General features: G+C 46.4%; 2 protein-coding genes across 5 annotated transcripts; one reads left to right on the top strand and one right to left on the bottom strand.

The window, feature by feature from the left end:
* Positions 1-509: 509 nt before the first annotated feature.
* Positions 510-11,945, bottom strand: Sas-4 (spindle assembly abnormal 4). The gene is made up of 10 exons (XM_077676423.1): positions 11,806-11,945; positions 11,550-11,697; positions 11,276-11,458; positions 11,091-11,189; positions 9,269-9,372; positions 9,104-9,185; positions 5,128-7,416; positions 4,350-4,423; positions 1,776-1,971; positions 510-1,416 (listed from the first exon to the last, which is right to left on the bottom strand). Exons 1-10 carry the CDS (start codon positions 11,829-11,831, stop codon positions 1,297-1,299), a joined length of 3,321 nt encoding a protein of 1,106 aa, XP_077532549.1. The 5' UTR covers positions 11,832-11,945; the 3' UTR covers positions 510-1,296.
* Positions 3,872-20,549, top strand: LOC144144923 (septin-1-like). 4 transcript variants are annotated; one of them, XM_077676424.1, is made up of 9 exons: positions 3,872-3,928; positions 12,474-12,579; positions 12,669-12,755; positions 13,768-13,894; positions 14,033-14,285; positions 15,988-16,089; positions 18,345-18,490; positions 19,403-19,513; positions 19,937-20,549. In XM_077676424.1, exons 1-9 carry the CDS (start codon positions 3,887-3,889, stop codon positions 20,097-20,099), a joined length of 1,137 nt encoding a protein of 378 aa, XP_077532550.1. In that variant the 5' UTR covers positions 3,872-3,886; the 3' UTR covers positions 20,100-20,549. The 4 variants fall into 4 exon arrangements, with proteins under 4 accessions (XP_077532550.1, XP_077532553.1, XP_077532552.1 ...); XM_077676427.1 differs by lacking the exon at positions 3,872-3,928 and adding an exon at positions 11,498-11,516; XM_077676426.1 differs by lacking the exon at positions 3,872-3,928 and adding an exon at positions 11,981-12,146 and having other exon boundaries at positions 13,771-13,894.
* Positions 20,550-21,124: the final 575 nt, after the last annotated feature.

The following is a 21,124-nucleotide window of genomic DNA, read 5'->3' as shown; positions in this document are numbered from 1 at the left end:
CCATACTGGCCAATAAATGCATGAAGGCCACACCGGCTGAATTCAGTATTTTGAACACTACATGCTCACTGTTGTGAAGTGATCACATTCAAACAAGTCGAGAGGCACATTTGAAGTCGTTCACTTATCTTGCAACTTTGATTTTTCAAAGAAACTTACGCAATTTCTCAACGCTTGTTCGTAAAACAGTCAACAATTGGATTAACGCTGACGCAAACTTAGACGCGCAAGTTGTACAGCCTGTCAACGTCCATTAGAGATCTGCATACTAGATGTAAATGTGGTACAGATAAGTTCATTCAACTGGAATCAAAGCTATTATCAAATCTAGCTAGAAGCATGCATACTGAAATGGCACTTACACACTGCCTTCTTTTCCAATTCTTCACGCAGCTCAAGTGCCAAAGTAGCGCGGTGCAGCTCGCAAATGAAGCAACAAAAAAGTCAATGTCCCATTTGGTGCGAGCCTTCGCACATGCCTACATAGCCCAACACACTTGGCAGAAAGCTCACGCATAGAACAGCAACTTTATTTACAATACATCACGTACATCACGTATGCACATATATTACATTTCTTACAGCACATGTTCAAGCTCAGACAGCAGCAAAAATGGCCTAGGAACAGCACCGTAGCGAGGTTATTCACACCACCTGAGGTTCTTCAATGTGTAGTGAAACCTTGTACACACGGGGGGTGTTTTTGAATTTTGCCTCCAACACAGCCACAGCCTTTGTGGCTGGGAATCAAACCTACAACTTCACGTGTGGGGCAGCACAGTGTATTAGGCCCTATGCCACAGCTGTGGGTGCAGTATGCGTTTCTTTTTCCAAGCACTGGTACGCTTCACTATTGCTTAGCTTTGTAATCAAACAAGGGCAGTCCTATGCATATGCACGCTTTACAATGCCGTTTTTATTTTTCAAAGGCCTTTTGGCTTCCTCCTATTCATTCATGCATGCAATACTGCTGAATGTTTTGATGATACAACACATGCAGCAGTTTATTGCACCCTTTGTAGACTGAGAGGAGTTGGGATCCTACGAGCAATGTAATATACCACTAAAACAAATAACTACTATATCGCTTTTGCTGTTGGCAGTAATAATGGTAGCTAAGCGGTAGCAATGTTGGCGCTGAATAGGACACTGCACTGCCCCATACGAGATGGACGCGATGTTGATGGATTGGCTGGTAAGGGTCTGATAATGCGAACGAAGAAGAGTGATGAGCAGAGAATTTAAATTTCTATTACTGTAGAGAATTTAGGCCTACGCTATTGTGTTTGCATTATACTAGGCAGAGCAAACGGTGCCGTCGGCTTCCTTGACCCGAACCCTTCCATTGGGAAACCTTGTGACTTGCTTGCCATCCGTGTAAACAGTCTTTACTGTGCCGTTGGGGTAGTATCGACTCTGAAATTAAAGGGAAAACATTCTTGAGTACAACAGAAACTTTGCTCCGAATAGCAATCATCAAGGTGCAGTGCATAAAAGGAAGAAACTGCGAGTGATATATAGTATTTGCATCAGAATTACCACGAAGATAAATTCAGGCTCAAAGAATTGACGCTGCTTTGACATATCCGTGGCATGTTAAAGAGTGACTTGAGCTATTTATGTTTGCTTTACAGCAGGATTGGACTATTTACCATGAAAAAATAGAGCATAAAAATTTGTTGCATGTTCTTCGTAAAAATGAATATCTCTACAAGTTTGAAATTCCACAAGTGAATTGGCATTTATGTATGTGTAGAAGAAAAATAAAACTTTACCCGGTATAGTTCACTGCGGACCTCCCTCTGTCCATTTGGGTAGTCGATGGTTTCCGTGCCGTCTCTCAACCTCCGCGCTACGATTCCATCCGCTGTCTGCTGTTCTTCCTCTCCAGTGGAGAAGATTCGGCGGACTGTGCCATCGGGGTACGTCACTTCGACATCGCCTTCCTTGGTGTGGGTCTCCACCTGGCCGCTGGTTTGGGTTGTGAAAATATATCAGCATGTAAGCCACGCAGCTCTTCGAATTGTGTCAGCCTTACCATACTTTTACGTACGCATGTGTAAAGAGTGCGTCAGTATTCTATTCTTCATGAAAAGTGGTGTGTCACATAGTCAAACACTGGTCTTGAGGACATTCTTGTTATTTTTGAGCCTATGTGCTTGAGATTTACACATTTAGAGTATTTTAACATCCTGAGCACAAATATACAGTCAGTTTTCGTCTATGGGGTGTAAGTTTAGAGTTGTGCCACATGTTATGCCACGCAGTTTCGGGCAATTTTTTCATTATCTACCCATGAAATACTCGAATAGCTTTTATCCCTTTGTGCTCTAAAAGGACCAGGGAATGCAACTGTACCATAGCAGCAATTTTAGCATCGTTTCTGCAAGCGCTGTTAAATTTAATAAATGTCAGGTCATCAATCACTGGTGTTTTTGTAAAACTAACTGCATAAAATTTTGTGCCAGCAAGAAGTAATTCTATGCTTTCGTGGTTTTATTGCACTGTTCAGTTCGCAAGCTTTCGAATGCAGCAAAAATGATACAAACAGAACCAGTACATCCTAAGATATTGTACCCAGCAGCTGACCATGTGGGAAAAAAATTGGTTCTGAGAAAACAGGGCACGAAGTTTGGAAACATAGACAAAAATGGTCATTTAGGCGACTTCAAGGGGCGACAGCTTTGTAAATACTTATGGTACAGCTATGATATTTTGCAGGTACATTCTTTGGGACCAGTAAACTGCAAATGAAATGAAATGAAATGTAGACTGCAAACGAAATCCCCTCTTAAAAAACTGGAATTCCATATTACTAGAATTCCATATTACAGTGTAGACCGCTTATAACGTATGTCGCGGGAGCCGCAAAAATCCGCACTATAAGCGCTACCGCACTATAACCAAAACACGCGCGAATTCAACCACATCGCCACCTATCTCTCAAGTCAACCTATATTTATCATCACTCAAAAGCACAGCACTTAAAAACGAAGGCACGGTCTATATTTCGTATTATTTTTAACATCAGCCGCTGCTGCAGGGCAAAAGCGCAGTCTCACAAACGGCGAGCGCGGCTTTAACTTCCCTTGTGTTTGTTTTGAAAGACCATAGCTGCGTTTTTAGCGTCTATGAACAGATGCCGCAAGACGTGATAAGAACGCCAGCGGGATTTTTTTTTTTTTTTTTACCCGACCTTGTGTTCACGATGCCGAAGGCGGCTGCTTATCAGCGCAACGTACTGGTGGTGGAAATCTTCGGCTTCGCGCGGCTCGAATGTTCGGAAAGGGAAAGAGCGGTGGCTTATCTGCAACAACGTTCTAAAGCGTGAACCGCGTGGTAGATTTGGTATCGCGAAAACGTGCAGTGCACGCCAGCGCGGATACAACTGGCGTGGTGTGGGCGGCGCGGTAAAATGCGGCAACATGGCGTCGGCACTGGCTGTGAAGCAGTGCAGGCAGTTCCAGTAAGTTCCAGGGACCGCTTCTAACCGCTCGCTGAAATGCTGCACGGGGCGCAAGCGAAGATGCTCATGCAAGAAAAGAGCTAATAATGTGGGCGAAAAGTGGAATACATAAACTGCCATCCACGCTGCTTGAGCGCCCATCAAAAAATACCGCGGTGGTAAGCCTAAACATCTCTGGCGCGGCTAGCCGGCTCGGTGCGCTTCGAATCTCCCACCATTAGGTTCGCGTCTCCCAATTGGTGCAAGTCGTCAGGCTCCTCCCACTGCCACGCGAAGAAGCCACCGCGAGCGCGGAATCGTCGACACGAGCACGAAAAAAAAAAAAAAAAAAACACTCGCGCGCAACGCCGATGTGCACGATTCGTGCGCGAAAACAGGCCATGCGGTTCACGATAAATAAAATCAACTTGCTGCGCGCGGATGGGGGAGTCTGTCGCTACCTTCCGAGATGCATCAAGCAAGGTCAGTTGTGGTTATCAGGTACGCACGAAGGGTGCCTATTTTTTTTTTCTTTGGGTGTCTACGTTAGAGGAGGGCAAGGGGTGCAGGCTGCGTCAGATGGCCGATTTCATCCTTTCTTTTTTCTTTTGCTACCCTAAAACGATGCCTCAGCTGCGCCGGTCGATCAGCAGACCCGCCGAAAAACCGCACTATAAACGGTATTGTGCTTCGGCCAACCGCATCTTAGGCGGTATGCTTATGCATTGAGTTCTATGGGAGGCAAACCGGTGGTCGCAAAAACCCGCGTTATATCCGGTCCCGCACTATAAGCGGTTACGTTATAAATGGTCTACACTGTATTAGTTATGTTCTTTGACTCCGATGTTATAATAAGATTTGATGACTAATGCAGCCAACAAGTTTAACATGCGAATTTGCTTACTTGGCAAACTTGATTTCCTTCTTGCCACAGGGATACACAGTGTGGACGGTTTCACTCTTTGCGTAGTGGTAGACCTGGGCAACAGAGAGCAAAAGAAATGATAAGTTGTCCGACTGTGTGCTTAGCACTGTAGCAGAAACCGCAATCTTTGCACATGGTGCAGTTTGGGCACAAACTAGCGACAAAGTCTGCGGCAGAGTTTTTCTTTTACGTAGACTAGGTCGTATCGATGGTTGTTAGGGACTTGGTCATTATGTAACTGGCATTACATAGTCACTATGCATGTGACTAGGGTGTTTTACTGGTCATTATACAAGTCATGCACACAGACCGGCTTGTCAATAGCCCGACACACTGGTTTCAGTCTTTGCGATGGCGTTTTACTTCACAGTAAACTTAGGGTGGAAAGTTGGGCAAGTTGGCACTGGGATAACTGGGACATGTTTTCTAGACCAAAAAAAGATGGGAACTTAGAAAAGAATGCAGGTGGGACACACACTAGCGTTTGTTCCGTCTGTATTCTTCTCTAAGTTCCGGTCTTTTTTTGCGCTAGAAAACATGTCCCAGTTATCCCAGTAAACTTGTCTAAAAATCATGCTTCCCAGAAAACATTTTACCATTACGCGCTCTTATTCTGTAACATTCTGGCCCATTGTGGCCATTCAGCAGCGATGGCTGCGCTTGGAGTGCTAACTTTTTCATTCAAGTTTTAGCCCAATTGACCCTCACTCACTGTGAAACTCAAGAAAATGAACTAAAACGTAGCCCCACTTCTTACCACTTTCCCGTCAGGGTGTATGTGCTTCTTGTCGCCATTCTGGAACTTGTAGACGATGACCTGCGTGAACGGGTCGATCTCCTTCGAAACCACAGTGAGGAACATCTTTTGGCCATTCGAGTCCAGCGCCCAGGTACGGCTGGAGCTCTTGCTCGGGCTGCAGTCCCGTTCTTGGCTCGGCGACTGAATCTGCACCGAGTGGGACTTGCGGGCCCGCCTCATCTCAACTGCAGCACTGGAGTCCTGACTCGAGGCGTTCACCTGGGAGTACTTCTTGATCAGCGAGCTGACCTTCGTTTCCGTGGGCAGGTGCGGTAACGAAGCCAGGCCACCAGGCTTCTTTGGGCGGCCTGCCGCACTCTCCTGAAGAGGAGGCGCCTGAGAGGACGACGCGGGCACGGGAAAGTGGCTTCCCAGCTTCATTAGAATCTCACGGAGGCTATTTCTAGTTCCATCTGACTCGCTGCTACGCTCCTGGCTGCCGGATTCAACAAAGCCTTCCACTGTCTTGCACTTGCTTTGTGGTGCAGTCTCCCGCTCTGTAGGTCCGGTTTCCTTTGTGAAGTCGTCGTCGAACCCCAGCTGACTTTGCTCTGTCGGATCCCCATAAGATTCCCAGTCCGAATGGTCGCCACCTTTGGTTGAGACGTTAGTGTCACTGCCGGCACGTCTGTTCTGCTCAAATTCCTCATTTGGCTCCCAATCTGGCTGACCGGCTTCCTTGGCGACCAGAACAGTGCTTACAGGTTGACTTTGTTTGAGTATCTCACCGGATTTCCGTCCTGCCTGCTCAGACGTCACAACTGAGGCGCCAGCACGTCTGTTTTGTTCAGATTCTTCACGCGAGTCAGATTCTCTTGCAACCTGGTGCTTACTGCTTGAGCTGGAAAGCGGGATCATGTCTTCTGAGCTTTTTTTACTGGTCTCATACACGGCTGTACTGTCAACATTTATAATATTAGTCCTTATACTTTGACCTTGTTTAGGTTCGTCATGCGAGTCAACTTGTTTTGCAACTTGGTGTTTACTGCCCGAGCTAGAGAGTGCGCACATGTCTTCGTTGGAGCTCTTTTTACTGTTTTTAAATGCTGCTGTGCTGCTGATGCTTGCTTGGCTTGGCTTTTTGATGCACAAATCTGACTGTGACGCTTCCGGTGCCACGGACCTAACGCTCGGAAGCTCTGCTGGTGCTTTCGTAGGCTCAATACTCGAGACCGGGTCCTGTACAGTCGTGGAACTAGAAGACGGCTGTGGCACGAGTTTGGGAATGGCCACGTTCCAATTTATCATTTCTGCCAAGGGCTTCTTGAACGTCGTATTAGTCAGTATTTCCTTCGTAACCAGCCCCACTTTCGTCACCTTCGTGGTGAAATCGGAACGACCGTCATTTTGCACAAACATCTCTCTCACTGCTGGCACTTCACGCACCCGTTGAGTTGCGGTAACCTCCTTGTAGGAACTAACACATACGTCAGCCTGGTTCGCGGGCTGTCCCAAACACTCTTGTGACATATCCGCCTCTGATATGTGGATGGTTTCCTTAGGAAAGCTGCCTTCCGACCATCCATCTGTCACAGCTCTGCTAAGGCCATCTAGTCCAGTGGTGTCGCTGCAACTCGTGTGGAGGTCGGTGGCGAACCTCACTGTCTTGGCAATTTGACTTGAGGCTTGGCGCAGAGCTGGCCTGTTGACCGCGCGCTCCTCAACGTTAGCATTCTGTTCGAGTTGCTGAACACTGTTCCACGACACGGCGTTGCAAATTTCCCTCTTACACAGGCCCAAAGGGCTCGCTATTGGGCTTCGGCCACTAAGACAGCTGTCGAGGGACAGCCGTGTCACAACTGTGGCAGAGATGACAACCGACGGCTCAGACGCTTGTCCTGTCGTTGCAAAAACATCGCGTGGATGCACTTTGCTGCTGAGGCCAAACGACGCTTCCTTGCAGTTCTTGGTGTCGATGCAGAGGCTGTCACCGTGTGCGCTCTCCAAGGCCTGCTGAACGCCTTCGGCCTGGAAAGGGGAACCGGGCGGTGCCACGAGCATTGGCATGATCAGGTGGGACGTCGGTGACAGCGACAGCTCGTTCAAGCTTGGATAGCACTTGAGCTCGGAGGCTTTCTCGAGCTTCTCGAGCAGGCCGATTCTCTGCTCCTCCAGCTCTTTGACCAGGGCTTTCAGCGACTCCTTCTCCTGCTCTGCGAGCTGCAGCTTGCCCTTCAGACGCCCATTCTCGCTCGTCAGCAGTGCGACTTTTCGTTGTAGCTGGCCATCCTTGTCTTTGTTCTGGTTCTGAAAGACAAGAGAATTCATCTCAATGCGGGTGACGTTTCATGCAACCAATACCTTAAACAAAGTATTGCACTTCCATCACTGTAAGGGGAGTTTCTTTCTGGATACAATGTTTTAGCTTCCATATTAACTTTGCAGCGTCTCTGTGACCATTCTATGAATGCAACGCTGTTTTAAAGCGAAGCTTGTTACCTCTACCCCCCAAGGGTTCTGTTGCAACTATTGGTGTCAACAGAAAACTCCCACAAACAAATAAAAAGTCACTGGCACCGCCAGGAATCAAACCTGGAACGAATAGTGAAACGTAGCGAGAGCCTGTTGTCTTACTGACTGAGCTATGAGCCCATGCGGAGACAAGGAAGACAGATGGTGCATTCACCGAGCACATCTGCGTGTTTACCCCCTGCATTCTCGATGAATGCCATGCGATACCTTCACGCGACCTCTCGCGCCGCTGTGCGCTCTGCCCACAGCACGTGTAGCGGCCGTGTGCACGCCTTGCGCATGCGCTAGGAGTTATGAAAATTAAAGGAAGCTCACACCAACACATGGCATTGCACTTCTCCTCTGTCTATTCCGCCAATCTTGTCGCCTCCGTCGGCGGTGGCAGAGACAAAGTAGAAGTGAGATCGTCTAACACCGGGTTTGAGCTTCCTTTAATTTTATAAAAAAAGAGTTTCCACTCATGTGCTTCACCAATATAACTTACCATCCACCGTTCATGATTCATGCATTGATGAAACCTTGGCAAAGAACATCTCTTTGAAGTAATAAAGGGTGTGGTTAGGTACATTTAACTTGTTTTTGGTTTCACTCTTTGTAGAGCCATGTGTGTGAATTCATGTGACGTCGCATGGGTAATCGTTGTGGGTGTCGTTTACAGCTTCGCTTTCCAACCACCATCACAGGGTGGATTGGCGCGCATTTCTTCGTTTAGCTTTTATTTTCCCTCTTCAACGTGCGACAAGTTCCATAACTAGGCACCCAAGCTGCAAGGAAAAGCCAGTCCTCAGCTTTCCTTGCTACGTGGGGGTAAATGCGGGGATCTAGAAATTTTGGCACAAATCTGTGACAAAGCAGACGGTGCATAGCCCGCATGTCTAAGAATGATCAATTGCTCGCTTGACTGCACAACTGATTGACTGATTAGACTGCTCATTGCAGAGAAAAGGCAGCACAGAAGTGAAAATGGTATTCAAAATACCAGGCCTCATCTGCTGTCTTTGTATATGGCTTACACTGATTTTCCAAAACCAGCTTTCTGGCATCTGCTTGGAATTTCACTTCACAAGACACTACTATCTACAATCAGATAACACTTTTTAAAGCGAAGCTTTGTATGCCACATTGATGGCGTTCAATGTCACACCAAAACGCGCTGCAGAAAAGCCAGCTTTACACAATAGGATTCACAAAATGTTGATAAGCAAAGGCACATCAAGCGTCCTAAGAAAAAAAACGTTTCCCGTGGTTGGAATTGAATGAAGCCGACATATATCCGATTGCGCTATTCCGACACAGTCAAAGCAACTTCTTATTTAACCATCTTTCTCTTGTTAAGAAAGGGGCTTAGATGTTTTGCTGCAGCCTCAACGAGCCTTGCCTTTGTTATACCCTTTCTGCATCGTTTATATTCTAATACACGTTTAGTGGCAGCAGGCTTAGAGAGAGAGAGATTTGAGCTTACCTTATCCTTGGCGACAGGAGCAGGTGGTTTCGCTTCTACCTTGGCAGCTGTTGCAAGAGTCTGCGTGCGCCTCTTTTGTATCCTACATACATTGAAAGAGAAAAGTCTTAATTATTGTTGCACGTTTGCATTGCACCGAAAAGACATAGCTGCAAAATAATTCACCTCATTTTTCGCTTCTCTTCTTCAATCTCGCTCTGAAGTTTCTTGGTCTCCTTTTCCTTGTGAGATTCGAACTCCTCTTTGTCTTTTTGCAGTTTACTCAGCATCTGTCACAAAAATGAAATAAGAAGTAAAAAAGAATTGTTTCCTTTTTAGTACACTGTGAAGAATACTCTCTGAAGAAAGGTCCATTTTTGAATTATACAGGTTTTCAAATCAGCTGAAAAAAATGATAGCCTCGCTGAAGTACAAAAGACCATAAAGCATACAGATTATTCCGGATTTTGAATTTGGCCAAGTTCGAATGATTGAGGTCATACAAACTGCCATTAAAATTTTTGCAAACATTATTTTTCTTTTTTCGTTTCATGTGAGATACACCTTTGGTAAAATTTGTTACAAATATCTATTGTGTGATGCCAACGTGAGCGCAATGTTCCTTCTCACTCTCTTTTGTTCCCACAACCAGCAAGTGTCCGCGAGCACCGCTAACGGCAGTGCCATTATGCGAGGCATGGTTGCTTCCGGCGAGGTCGCCATAGCGTGGGAACTTTTGATTTGGACTGTATATCCAAACTAGCCATGACAATTATTTAGAAGTGGTAAGTGCGAGATACCCAGTGAAGCAAACCTTAATTTAGATATAGGAAGGCAGTAATCTGGGTTTGTTGGGTGTCTCTGCAGAGAGTGAGGAGTTCCTGCTTCAGATTGTTCAGGCCCAACATGAGGTCATAATCGCTGCCTGAGCACTCAACTCTGTTTCGCAACAAATGGGGGCTCCCTTGCTATTCCTCCTTACCAGGGCCGCTATGGGACCAAGTCTACTAGTTCATTATCTGTAGATGAGGCAACAGCGGGAGTATCTACATTAGCCATAGCGAATGCTTACAAGTTGCCTTCCACCTCTTTGCCGATGATTCTGTGCACCACTTTGTAGAGATTTTCGTAGACGTGTTGCAGAAAGGCGCAGAGCATGGAGGAACAGAGGGGCTCACGCACCCCACAGGTGACAGGGACGGTCACTCGCAGGCTCTGATACTTTGCTCTATGCAGAGCAAGCTGTCAACATGCTCTGAGTAATCCATTCTAAAAAGCGTGCCTTTTGGTTTGGACTGTGTGACACTTCAATAAAAGCAATATCTCGAATAAAGTGACTTGGCTGTAATGAGGCTTTACTGTACAAATAAATTACATTAAAGTTGTGTGCAAATAAATGATATGCAGGCAAGTTCATCACGATTGATTTTGATTGATTGATTATAGGGTTTAATGCGCCGACGCAATGCAGGCAATGAGGCGCGCCGTAGTGGAAGGCTCCGGATTAATTTTGGCCGCCCGGGGATCTTTAACGAGCGCTGAGATATTGTACGCCCGGGCGTTTTTGCTTTTCACCTCCATCAGAAAAGCGGCCGCCGCGGCTGGAAATCGAACCTGCGTCCTCATGCTCAGCAGCACGCCTTAGCCACTGAGCCCCCGTGGCGGGTGCAAGGTCATCATACTGGCTGTTGTGCTATTGACACCGCAGACTAGCTCGTGTATCTGTGTTCCTCCATTATTAAAGCTGTGGTTCCTTAAAAAGGCCATATATCTGTTTGCTTGCTCCAGATGGGACATATATAACTAATACAAAACATCAAAAACAATACACTACACACGTGTTCATTAATGTTGTGAAATAAGCCGACCAATTCCCAAACAAAAAGTGCTACATTTTTGTAACATCCATAAGCAACTGCTCTAACGCCACAAAACTAGCAAAAGTTGGCACCCCTATGCATAGGTGTTGAAGGCAACACGTTGAGAATCTCAACTGAGTGATAATCACCTGATGGTATTGCTGCTGCATATTCTTCAGCTGTTCGTTCTGGGCCTGATAGAGCTTCATTTCGGCCTGGAGCTCCTCTATCTTTTTCGCTACCTGGTTCTGAAAGAAAGGATAAACTTAATCGCACAATGTTCCGCCGACTGCAGTGCTTCAGTCCAGCGGGGGCGCAAATGTCGCAAACATACCAGAAGACTCTCGCACGCGGACGAGCTCAGTTCGTCGCTCCCAGATGACTGGGATGCCTCGGCTGCTGAACCTTCTCGGCTGTGTTTCGCATGCCGGTAACATTCCGCGATGACATGCTCGATGGGGTTGTTGCACGGAAATATGCACACATTTACGCCGCTTGTGCTTTGACTTCCCAAGTCCTGAAATGCATATCACGCCACCGGTTACACCTACGAACCGACAGTGCGTGCAGGCTATGTAGGTAGTCGATTGACGGCGTACATAACTGACCTCGTTGGACGACGGCTCCTGCGACTGAGATACGTCCAAATTCTCGGAACAGTCATACCAAGCCGTTTTTTCCTTATGTTTCTTGGATCGCATTCCGTGCACAATTTTAAATATGTCACTTCTTGTCATCGTCCTTTCGGGTAGTTTTCTGAAACAGCGAGCGTCCGTTCTGAGCTGTCTGTCCGATCGCTACTATGCCCGATCGCCTGCCAAAGCAAACCGACAGACAACTTGCTACGCACAGTCGCGCTCTTACCTGCATGATTTTGAGTTGCAGTGCATGGTAGAAGCAGTAGAAGCGGTTCAGGGACGCCGCCAATTTTGTGGAACCGAATTCAGCAATCGCACTTGCCGCCCGTTCCAGGCGACAACAGCGCGCGCTGCGTGAGCTCGCGGAAGATGATGCACACCGATGCGAAATTTGCCCCCACCCATCTGTCATGGCGCTCTCTACGAACGCCATCCGGTTCGTGTGACCAAACTTTTCGCAGTGCGACCTTTTTCTCGCGTACGTGACACTGCCGTTGACAACAGCGCCTGTATTAGCGAGACTGATTGCTCAACTGCAACCCAGTGATGTCGTCGGACGCGAAAGCCGTAAGTGAACGTCTTGTTCTAACGAAGTGAGAGACGCTGTCCGCTCATCTTTGTTTCTGCGACCAAGCGAAAGAAAACAATGACCACAAATCGCCCGTTGATAGGCTTTCTTTTCCAAGAAACAAGTAACACGTTTTCTACAGCGACGCCTGACTAAATGTTTGACGATCTGTATTGTTTTTATTCGCGGGATCCTTTTTTTGAGCTCGTGCACCGATCGAGCCACGTAACTTTGGCGTTACTCAAGTACGTGTTTGAAAGCCCAGTATGTCGCAACCTACTCTGCCCTTGGCCTAAACTGATGTGCTCTGAAACATTTCCTTCCAGTTCTCTAACCCTGAAACACCAGGTTACGTCGGTTTCGCGAACCTCCCCAACCAAGTGCACCGGAAGTCGGTGAAAAAGGGGTTCGAGTTCACTCTGATGGTCGTCGGCAAGTTACTTTCAGCGCTGCCTTATTCTTGACATTTGTTTTTTCGTGATCAGTGTTTGCTTATAAGTTTTCATCCTCACTTTATGTAGGAGAATCTGGTCTCGGCAAGTCCACGCTAGTCAACAGCCTCTTCCTAACGGATCTCTACCCTGAACGGGACATTCCCGATGCCAGTGGTACGTGTTGTCTTTTTGGGGGTACTTGAAAAAACAAAGCGTAAGGATGTGCATACCCACTCTTGAAATTGGTCTGGAATCCCAAAACAACCAAAAACTACTAACCGCAACGCACAATTATTGTGTTGCGGTTCTGCAACGCACAGTTATTGTGTTGGAATAATTTGCATTCCGAATGGCAATAATCAGTACCCACCAATACGAGAACTTGTAATAAATACCCTTGATCGAGCTAGACCTGCATCCAAATCTTCCACAAGTAAACGAAATCTGAAATATAGTAGGGTAACTTAGAACCACCAGCGAAATACAATAAACTCTGTCTAAATCTGGTGTTCATCACCAATGGAAGACTGCCTGCTCTGCAGCGGAGTAAGTTGACTAGCGACCTTTATTGAACCGTAGGTGACCCGTCTCGGAGCAAGTGAATGGTCTCTTTTTATTTGCCTGGCCAGAACAGTTGTTAGCATTTCATGGGCAGGCCAAAACTGCTCGCCCAATGGAAATTCTTTGGGAAAAACAATATATATGCATAGGGAGCTGCTCTGTGGCAGTTTTGGGGAGTCCAAAATGACGAATTAAAGAGACCTAAAAATCGCTATCATTTGGTCTCACTCATTTTGTCCTTCCGTTCAGTCAGGGCAGCTGCAGTAGTGGGTAAATATAATTTTTCTCTCATGAGACTGCACTTTAACTTGGGCAATTAGCATGGTGTTGATTTTTTCATTCTCTTAGTTGCAGTCTTTACTGCATGTTTCTCTCTCTCTCTCTCTCTCTCTCTCTCTCTCTCTCTCTCTCTCTCTCTCTCTCTCTCTCTCTCTCTCTCTCTCTCTGTGCGTGTGTGTGCAGATTTTAACTTAAATTTATGCTTGATGTTTAGTTTTTGAACACTCTTTGCGTAATTCAAAAACTCGCCTCATGCCAGTGTAGTCTTGCAGAGATTGAACGAGCATTGTATAATGTGTAAGGAGACTGCTGACTCTGCCAAGTTCATGAGTGACCTTTTTCGCAGCAGCAAAGGTGAAGCAAACGGTTACCTTGGACGCATCAACTGTTGAAATCGAGGAACGTGGCGTCAAGCTCCGGCTTACTGTGGTTGACACACCCGGGTTCGGCGATGCCATTGACAACACGGACTGGTAAGCGTTGGTTTGTAGCCTCCCATACCATGCTTCCGCTTCCAACTTGGGTATAGCATTTGCTAATGTGTGGGTCAGAGCTCTGGTTGAAGTAGTGCTCATTTTAATGAGAAATATTTCCCGCCACTCGGTTCCCAGCTTCAAGTCCATTATCCAGTACATCGAGGACCAGTTTGAGCGCTTCCTGTGCGACGAGAGCGGGCTGAACAGGCGGAACATCACGGACAACCGCGTCCACTGCTGCTTCTACTTCATCTCCCCCTTCGGGCACGGCCTGAAGCCGCTGGACGTCCAGTTCATGAAGATGCTCCACAACAAGGTCAACATTGTTCCTGTGATCGCCAAGGCGGACGCTTTGACCAAGAAGGAAGTGATGAACCTGAAGAGAAAGGTGGGCAGTATCACTCGCATCCTGACGCTCAGCTGAGTCGAACGTTGTAATTTGGTGGGACAGTGCTGCTTTTTCAATGCCTTAAAGTGACCCTGCCACACTTACCATCGACTACTCTGAATGTATTTTGGGGTAAAGTCTATAGTCCTAGCAATCTCCTCCCGCAAGAATTATGAAAATCCATTCATTATTACCAAAACTACGCGTGATGAGAAATCTCGCATAATTGTTCCCTCTCAACTCGACCGCGGACAATGCGACGAAAGCTGCGCGCTCTCTCCCGGAGAGGGGAGGCTCGCGGCGTTCTCTTCGGCGGCCTTCGATATATCACATGCCGGGGAGTTTTCTCCTCTTCTCCGCAGCGTGGAGGAGTCTATTTCCAGTCTGGTGGCCACGAAAAAGCAGGCAGGGCTGCCTGCTCGCAAGCGCGCGCTCAGGCTAGTAGGGCGTTTTCGAAGCAATTAACGTTTGTTGTCGAGTGGTCTCTTTGAAAGGGGAGTATTGAGTCCGTCACTCAAACTCCACGCGTACTCAAAACACAAAAGAAACAGCAAAACTATGCGTACAGGTTCAGACATAGAAGGGGTTGGTACACAGCGCCGACGACGGCGGATCGTCACAGGAAATGAGAAATAAGCTGCGAAGTTTACCAGTGACAGCCAGTAGGACAGCCATGGCCAAAATGACGTCGTTTAGGCCATGCTAGGGGTGCATAATAAGGAGAGTTGAAAAGAGCACGGTTGGTTTTTCCGCGTTCAAAACAGTGGTTTGTGCGCTAACCGCTTCACGTGCACGTGTGATATTTGGCTCAGGTATTCCTGGCAGTGTAATCTAAACGTCGCGCAGGTTTACTTGCATTGCACAAAGAGTGTTCTTTGACTGGTTAAAAGCTTAGGAACATTTCTTTGACTGAGAAATCTTAATTGCCAGTGCTATTATGTCATCACGCAAACCATCATGTACTTGTACTTTGTGAATGTAGTGTGTGCAGTGCAGAATGTTTAAATTTTTATTCTATTTATCATGAAAATTAACATGTATGAGTATGAGGTGCAAGTATTATGTAGCGTCAATTCCTTTTCTGTAAAGTGCAAAGTTGCTGTCGCTCATTTCTTACTTATAGCTTTATAGTTGGTGTGATGTGTGTTCTTTGTATCTGTACATTGTCCCCACTTGCTACGGTCTCAGTAGAGACTGGCAGTATCGTAATTAAATAAAAATAAATTGCACCTTTCGTAGTACTCTTGGCATTTGCTTAATGGCCAAGAACAACCTTTTTTTTTTATTGTTAAAGCAGCCTTTGTGCGCGTAGTAAGTGGTGACCCTACTCTCGATTCCACCCGGATGCCTGCTGCTATACCAAGATAGCACTAATGAGACCCATTTGTTTTATTGGCATTCAGTGTGTGGTGCCACTAAATGCTAATCAGAACAGGCCTTCAAGAAGGGATGTTGCCATCAACTCCCCCCCTCTGTGCAGTGGCAAATTTACCAAGCTTGAGGCTCAATTACCAAAGTTTAGGCTCAAGGTACATAGCTCTTAAGAGTATAAACTCTTGCATGTTGCTAAAAAAAATGCTGGAAAAAAAATTTTTTATTCTGCACCCTGTTTGGTAAATACCATCCGTATCAGCTCAGAGTTCAACATTCTAAACTCGCGGTAGTCATCTTGTTGTGCTGCTGCTTCTTCTTTCTGTCTCAGATAATGCACGAGATCCACGAGAATGGCATCCGGCTGTATCCGCTTCCGGACTGCGACTCCGATGAAGACGAGGAGTACAAGGAGCAGGTCAAGCAGCTCAAGGTACGATGGAGCTCTTGCCCTCCCCACTCTGGTCCCTCCACATTCAGCTGGTCCGCTATTTGGGGCCCTCAAACAGTTCAGTTGTTCAAAGATGTCTCAGTGGCGAACACAGTTACTCCTAGTCGCCACAGCCATTTTCATGACAGAAGCGTAAAACAAAAACGCCAAACTCAACATTTGGCGCACATCGGCGATCTTCCTGTGGCCTCGCTTAATCTGTAGCCCTCCACTACGATGCGCTTTGTAGTAGCCCAGGTGTAGCTATGGAGCATAGAACCCCAATTTCATTTCGTGTTTGTTTATTTCGGTTATTATTGAAAAGTTGAGCAGTTAGACTGTCACAGAATGCAGTTAGTCTGTCACAGAATGTTCAGCAAAAAATGTCTAATTTTTTTGTCTTGTTTTAACTGAAGTCCATGTTTCTGCAGAAAAGAAGGGACGCTGGTGGTGTTTTCTTTTTTAATACAGTCGAGCCCACTTATAACGAACTCCATCGTAATGCTGAATTTGTTCGTTATATCCGAAGTTCGTTATAAAGGTAATAAGCATTTTTTGCGCGTGAAAATGCCGCAAGCAACGACGAACGCGCTGATGTGGCCACAGCATCGCCTGGACCGTGTGCGGTGATAACAGCGCACTGGCTGCAGCCATGAAGAAAACTTTGCCACTCGTTTGCAGGAATAGAACTCCGGCCCAAAAAGAAGCTAGACAAGAGGAACCCAGGACGATAACATACTCATGATAACCTAGGACGATACGGAACCCAGGAAGATAATATGGAACCCAGGACGATAACGTACTTCTTTGTTTGCTTTTTCTTTCCCTCTGGTTTTCTTGTGGTGCTGCAATTTGTTCTTTTGGTGATTCCCACGCAGTTCAGTTGACTCTTTGCGTTGGCGGAGAGCCGATCAAGTGGTGACTGCGAATTCCAAGCCTGCTCGGGCGATGATCAATCATTCACTGTTCCCGAGTTGCACCCTCGCACTAGTTTGTTACATCTGAAACAAAATGTCATTGCCTCAATGCATTCTGTGGTGGTCATGGCGTGTTGGTTCATTGTAACCAAGCGTTCGTTATACAGTAGAATCTCGATTATACGATTCTGGGTGATACGAATTTCGGGATGATACGAATTTCTGAAAAGTCCCGGCAAAATTGCATTGTTTGCAATGGGAAAAATTTCGGCTGTTACGAACGGACCTGCGCGGCCCGGCGGATGATACGAACGAGCCGGCGAGGCTCCCGACTGCCGAACAAGCAAGTGACGGCTCTCGCTCCCCATTTGTGACTCTTCTTTCTCCAGAAACGGCCGGGCTGTTGTTTTCTGCTCGCGAAAACGTGCCCCGCACGCCCCATGCGCGCCGCGAAACCTCTCGCACGCTGCGCGCGCCACGGCTGCCACGGCCGGCGGCGGCAACATGGCGGCGGCTTCGGCCGCGAAGTGGCACGGCCGCTTGAGCGACTGCTTCTAGCCGCTCTTTAAAATGCCGCTCAAGGCAGACACGAAGTTTCTTGTGCAGTAAAGGAGCTGATAACGTTGGCTAAAACGGTACTATAAAACACCATCCGCGCCGCTAGTGAAAGCGCCCTAAAATATCTGCCGGAGTGCTAAGCCTATCTGCCGGAGTGCTAAGCTCGGGCTGTCTCGAGCGTTTCGCAAGTCGTCAGCGTCTTTTTCTGACCGAGGTAGGAGATACCGCGGGCGCGAAATCGTCAATGCGGCCGTGAAAATACAGCGCGCGCTAAGCCGAGGCGTGCGAATCGCGTGCAAAAACGCCCCATGCGGTTCACGCTTGACTGTTGCGGCGTGTAGCGAGCTTGGACACCGGGAGTGAGGAGACAAGCGCGAAGCTAGGCGAAGCGTTACACGCTCCAGAAAGGACTGCTTTGTGACGTGGGGGTTTAAAAAAAAGTAGAAAAAATCACCGGATTTGTTCATGCTAAAGTAAGAAAAGAAATAAACGAAAACTTTTTTCAGCGCTCAATTTTTTGGTCTGTGTTGGTTCATACGAATTTCGGATGATACGAATATTTTTCGCGGTCCCGCGAGATTCGTATCATCGAGATTCTACTGTAACTGCGGCCGTTGTAAGTGGGCTCGACTGTATTGCACATTATAGGATGTGAAGGGTGTCAACACTTGCAGAACATGTGAAGTAGCCAGGTGCATATCAATTTTCAGGCTGCAGTTATGTTTGGCCAAAAAAAAAAAAAAAAGTACACCTGGGGGGTGCGGTGTTGGTGTTTGCTTTCAGGAGTCCGTGCCCTTTGCCGTCAGCTCCTCTGTGCAACTGATTGAGGTCAAGGGCCGGAAGGTCAGAGGTCGTCTGTACCCATGGGGTGTCGTGGAGGTGGAGAATCCAGAACACGGGGACTTCATCAAGCTCAGGACCATGCTGATGTATGTTGCCCACCCAGTACCTCCGTCCTTGCTTAAATTTATGTTTGCTTAGTCGCAAAAAGAGGAGAGTAACGCAAACCAGTGCATCGTGAAGTGCGATACCAAACGCAGGGGGGAGTTATTTCTGGGCTTCAGCTTTAGGCCTGCCATGTAAATTGTTTGAGCCTCCCACAGTCATTTTCGCTGCTTGCTATTTGCAGTCTTCCGTTGATGTAACGTGTGTTGTCGTTCAAGTTTCCCTCCCACAGCAGACCGTAGGTTGGCTTTTCCGCACAACCTAACTGCCTGATGGTTGAGCATGCTGCCGTATTGAAGTGGGCAACTTAAAAACAGAAAAAAATTGTATTTGTACCGGAATTGTAAATATCCTTTAAAGGGAATCAGCTTACCACAGGCCTCAAAGGCATTTCTGTGTAGTACTGTCATATAGTTTCCCAACCTTGATATGGAAATGCAACTACCATCTTGTCATGAGGTGTGCTTCCCACAGCATGCAAGTTATTCACCTACAAAAATATCTAATGGCATTATTTTTTGCACTGAAGTTGTCTGGACCACTGGGCTTGCACGTATAGTATAACAGGAACTGGTCATTACACTGCAGCTCTTGATTCATAGACCGTGAAAGTATTCATCGGCGTCCTTTGTTTATTCATTAACGACTCTGTGCTGACGGTAGTAACATCACCCTTTTTCCCATGGGCAAATATTTTAGATACACCCATTTTTTTCTTTCACGGCGAGTCATTTCATGAAAAGTGTCGTTGCGCCAGTATGTCGGTGCACTGGCCAGCTACAAGTTCAGGTGCTAAAGCTGGTGCTAAATATCATTGTTCATGCACAGCAACATACCTTATTCCGATGAATGCATCATTGTTCTTTTTTTTTTTTAACCACTCCTCCCTGCAACAGAACACACATGCAAGATCTACAGGAAGTCACGCAGGAACTGCATTATGAAAACTACCGCTCCGAACGGTTGGCTGGCAAGGCTCCCCCGGCTACTGCCAAGAAGCCCACCGTGTACGTATATTTTGTGCCGTAGCTGTGGTTCAGTTTCATGTAGGGCAGCCATCTTTAAAAGGGCACATTGGTCCTAAAACTTTCTTTTTTTTTCACTTTACAAGTAAACTCGGGGACAGTTGCCAGTCTTATTTCTTTTTTTTTTCTTCAGATTTCAAATATGCAATGTTTTATATAGTCAGCCAATTAGTTCTCAGGATAATTAGGTTTAAAAATTAATTCAGAAACTAATCTGCATATTGTTTATCACTAGAAACACTGGTGAGTGCAATACAGAAAGCAGTTTTTGCTTTTTCCTCTGCCCAACTTCTAAGCAGTTTACAGCTCATTGAACTTGGACAGTTAAAAGGTCCAAGTTAAAGCATCTGTTAATCTGTTTTTGTTAATGCCACTTCTGGGTGCAATCTCTGGTGCCTCCTCCAGGCTGGTGCCAGACGAGAAGCTGTCGGAGAAGGACAGAATTCTGCAGGAGAAGGAGGCAGAGCTGAGGAGAATGCAGGAGATGCTGAAGAAGATGCAGGAACAAATGCAGCAGGGCAACAACACCACAACGACAAACGGAACGGAGCACCAGACCAAAGTCTGAACGATGACGCCATCGAATCTTCAAACACATATTGCGTGTCAAGATTTGTTTCTTGCCCCTGGCCAAGTCATTCTTGGCACAATCTTACCAATTTTTTTTTTATTCCGCGCTCTTGTTTGTTACGTTTTGTTGTTCAGTCGATGTGTTCTTCGCTGTGCCAAAGTGAAGGTTGAGCACTTCCTACCTCCTGTCTTCATGTCACTTTTCTGTGAGCTTCTTTTGTTTGTTCTTAGCGACAACAATTGTGCTATCTTAGCTCAAGGCGCAGCGCCTCAGAGACTACTTATATACAAGAGTGCCTTGTTCTTACATATTTGCCAACCAGGAAAAGCTAATATACACCGTCTATTTTGTACCGTGTTTGCATTTTAAGTGTTTTTTTACACAGTCATTTATACTTCGAACGCTTGGAGATTTTTGTAACGAATAAACAATTGTCGTAACTCTTGCCCTCTTGAAGCCTTTTTTAAGAGTAGTCTCCCTGAAGAGGGATATATGTGTTGTGAGGTGGTGTTCTTGATTAATGTTTTGTAGATAACTAATGGCCGTATTCCCAGTTTTTCCTCCACTCCATCTGCTCTCTAGACTTGACTGAGTGGAGAATACCGCAATGCCTTTACATGCGAAAATCGATTTCAAGGATCTCCTCGACTAGAGGCTGAAATGGAGGATGGATTCAGAATACCAAGGTTAAACACACCAACATTAAGCTGAACACACATTTCAAAATTCTGATTTATAGAATGTCATTTAGCGAGAGCGTTCAATTCCTACAGAACAAAATCCTGAAATCTATCCTGAACGGTAGTATCTTTTGTCCCTCTTTTTCTTTCCGACTGTACATGAAGTCCAACCCAGACCTGCATGTCAACATTGTTCGGTGGCAGGTAATGATGGCAAATCTGGTGGAGATTTTATGCACAAAAGTTCTATGAATTCTTTTTTTTTACACGAACGATGTGTGCAGGCCGAGACAACTCTTTAAATGAAAAATGTAGAACAAAACACTGGCCTCTAATTTCCCA

This window comes from Haemaphysalis longicornis, unplaced genomic scaffold (genome assembly GCF_048455015.1).
Source record: "Haemaphysalis longicornis isolate Haplotype H1 unplaced genomic scaffold, Haemaphysalis longicornis Haplotype H1 scaffold_7, whole genome shotgun sequence".
Lineage (NCBI taxonomy): Eukaryota > Metazoa > Arthropoda > Arachnida > Ixodida > Ixodidae > Haemaphysalis > Haemaphysalis longicornis.
The sequence above is the reverse complement of the archived record's forward strand: the minus strand, read 5'-3'. Positions and strand labels throughout refer to the sequence as shown.

Bases quoted from the DNA above. Each gene is read 5' to 3' on its own strand.
- LOC144144923 (XM_077676424.1), top strand. From the start codon at position 3,887: ATGGGGGAGTCTGTCGCTACCTTCCGAGATGCATCAAGCAAG. The intron at 12,580-12,668 runs GCAAGTTACTTT...CACTTTATGTAG, and splicing joins GTTCACTCTGATGGTCGTCG to GAGAATCTGGTCTCGGCAAG. The intron at 12,756-13,767 runs GTACGTGTTGTC...CCTTTTTCGCAG, and splicing joins GGACATTCCCGATGCCAGTG to CAGCAAAGGTGAAGCAAACG.
- Sas-4 (XM_077676423.1), bottom strand. From the start codon at position 11,831: ATGCACTGCAACTCAAAATCATGCAG. The intron at 11,459-11,549 runs GTCAGTTATGTA...TATGCATTTCAG, and splicing joins AGGAGCCGTCGTCCAACGAG to GACTTGGGAAGTCAAAGCAC. The intron at 9,186-9,268 runs GTGAATTATTTT...CAATGTATGTAG, and splicing joins GAAGAGAAGCGAAAAATGAG to GATACAAAAGAGGCGCACGC.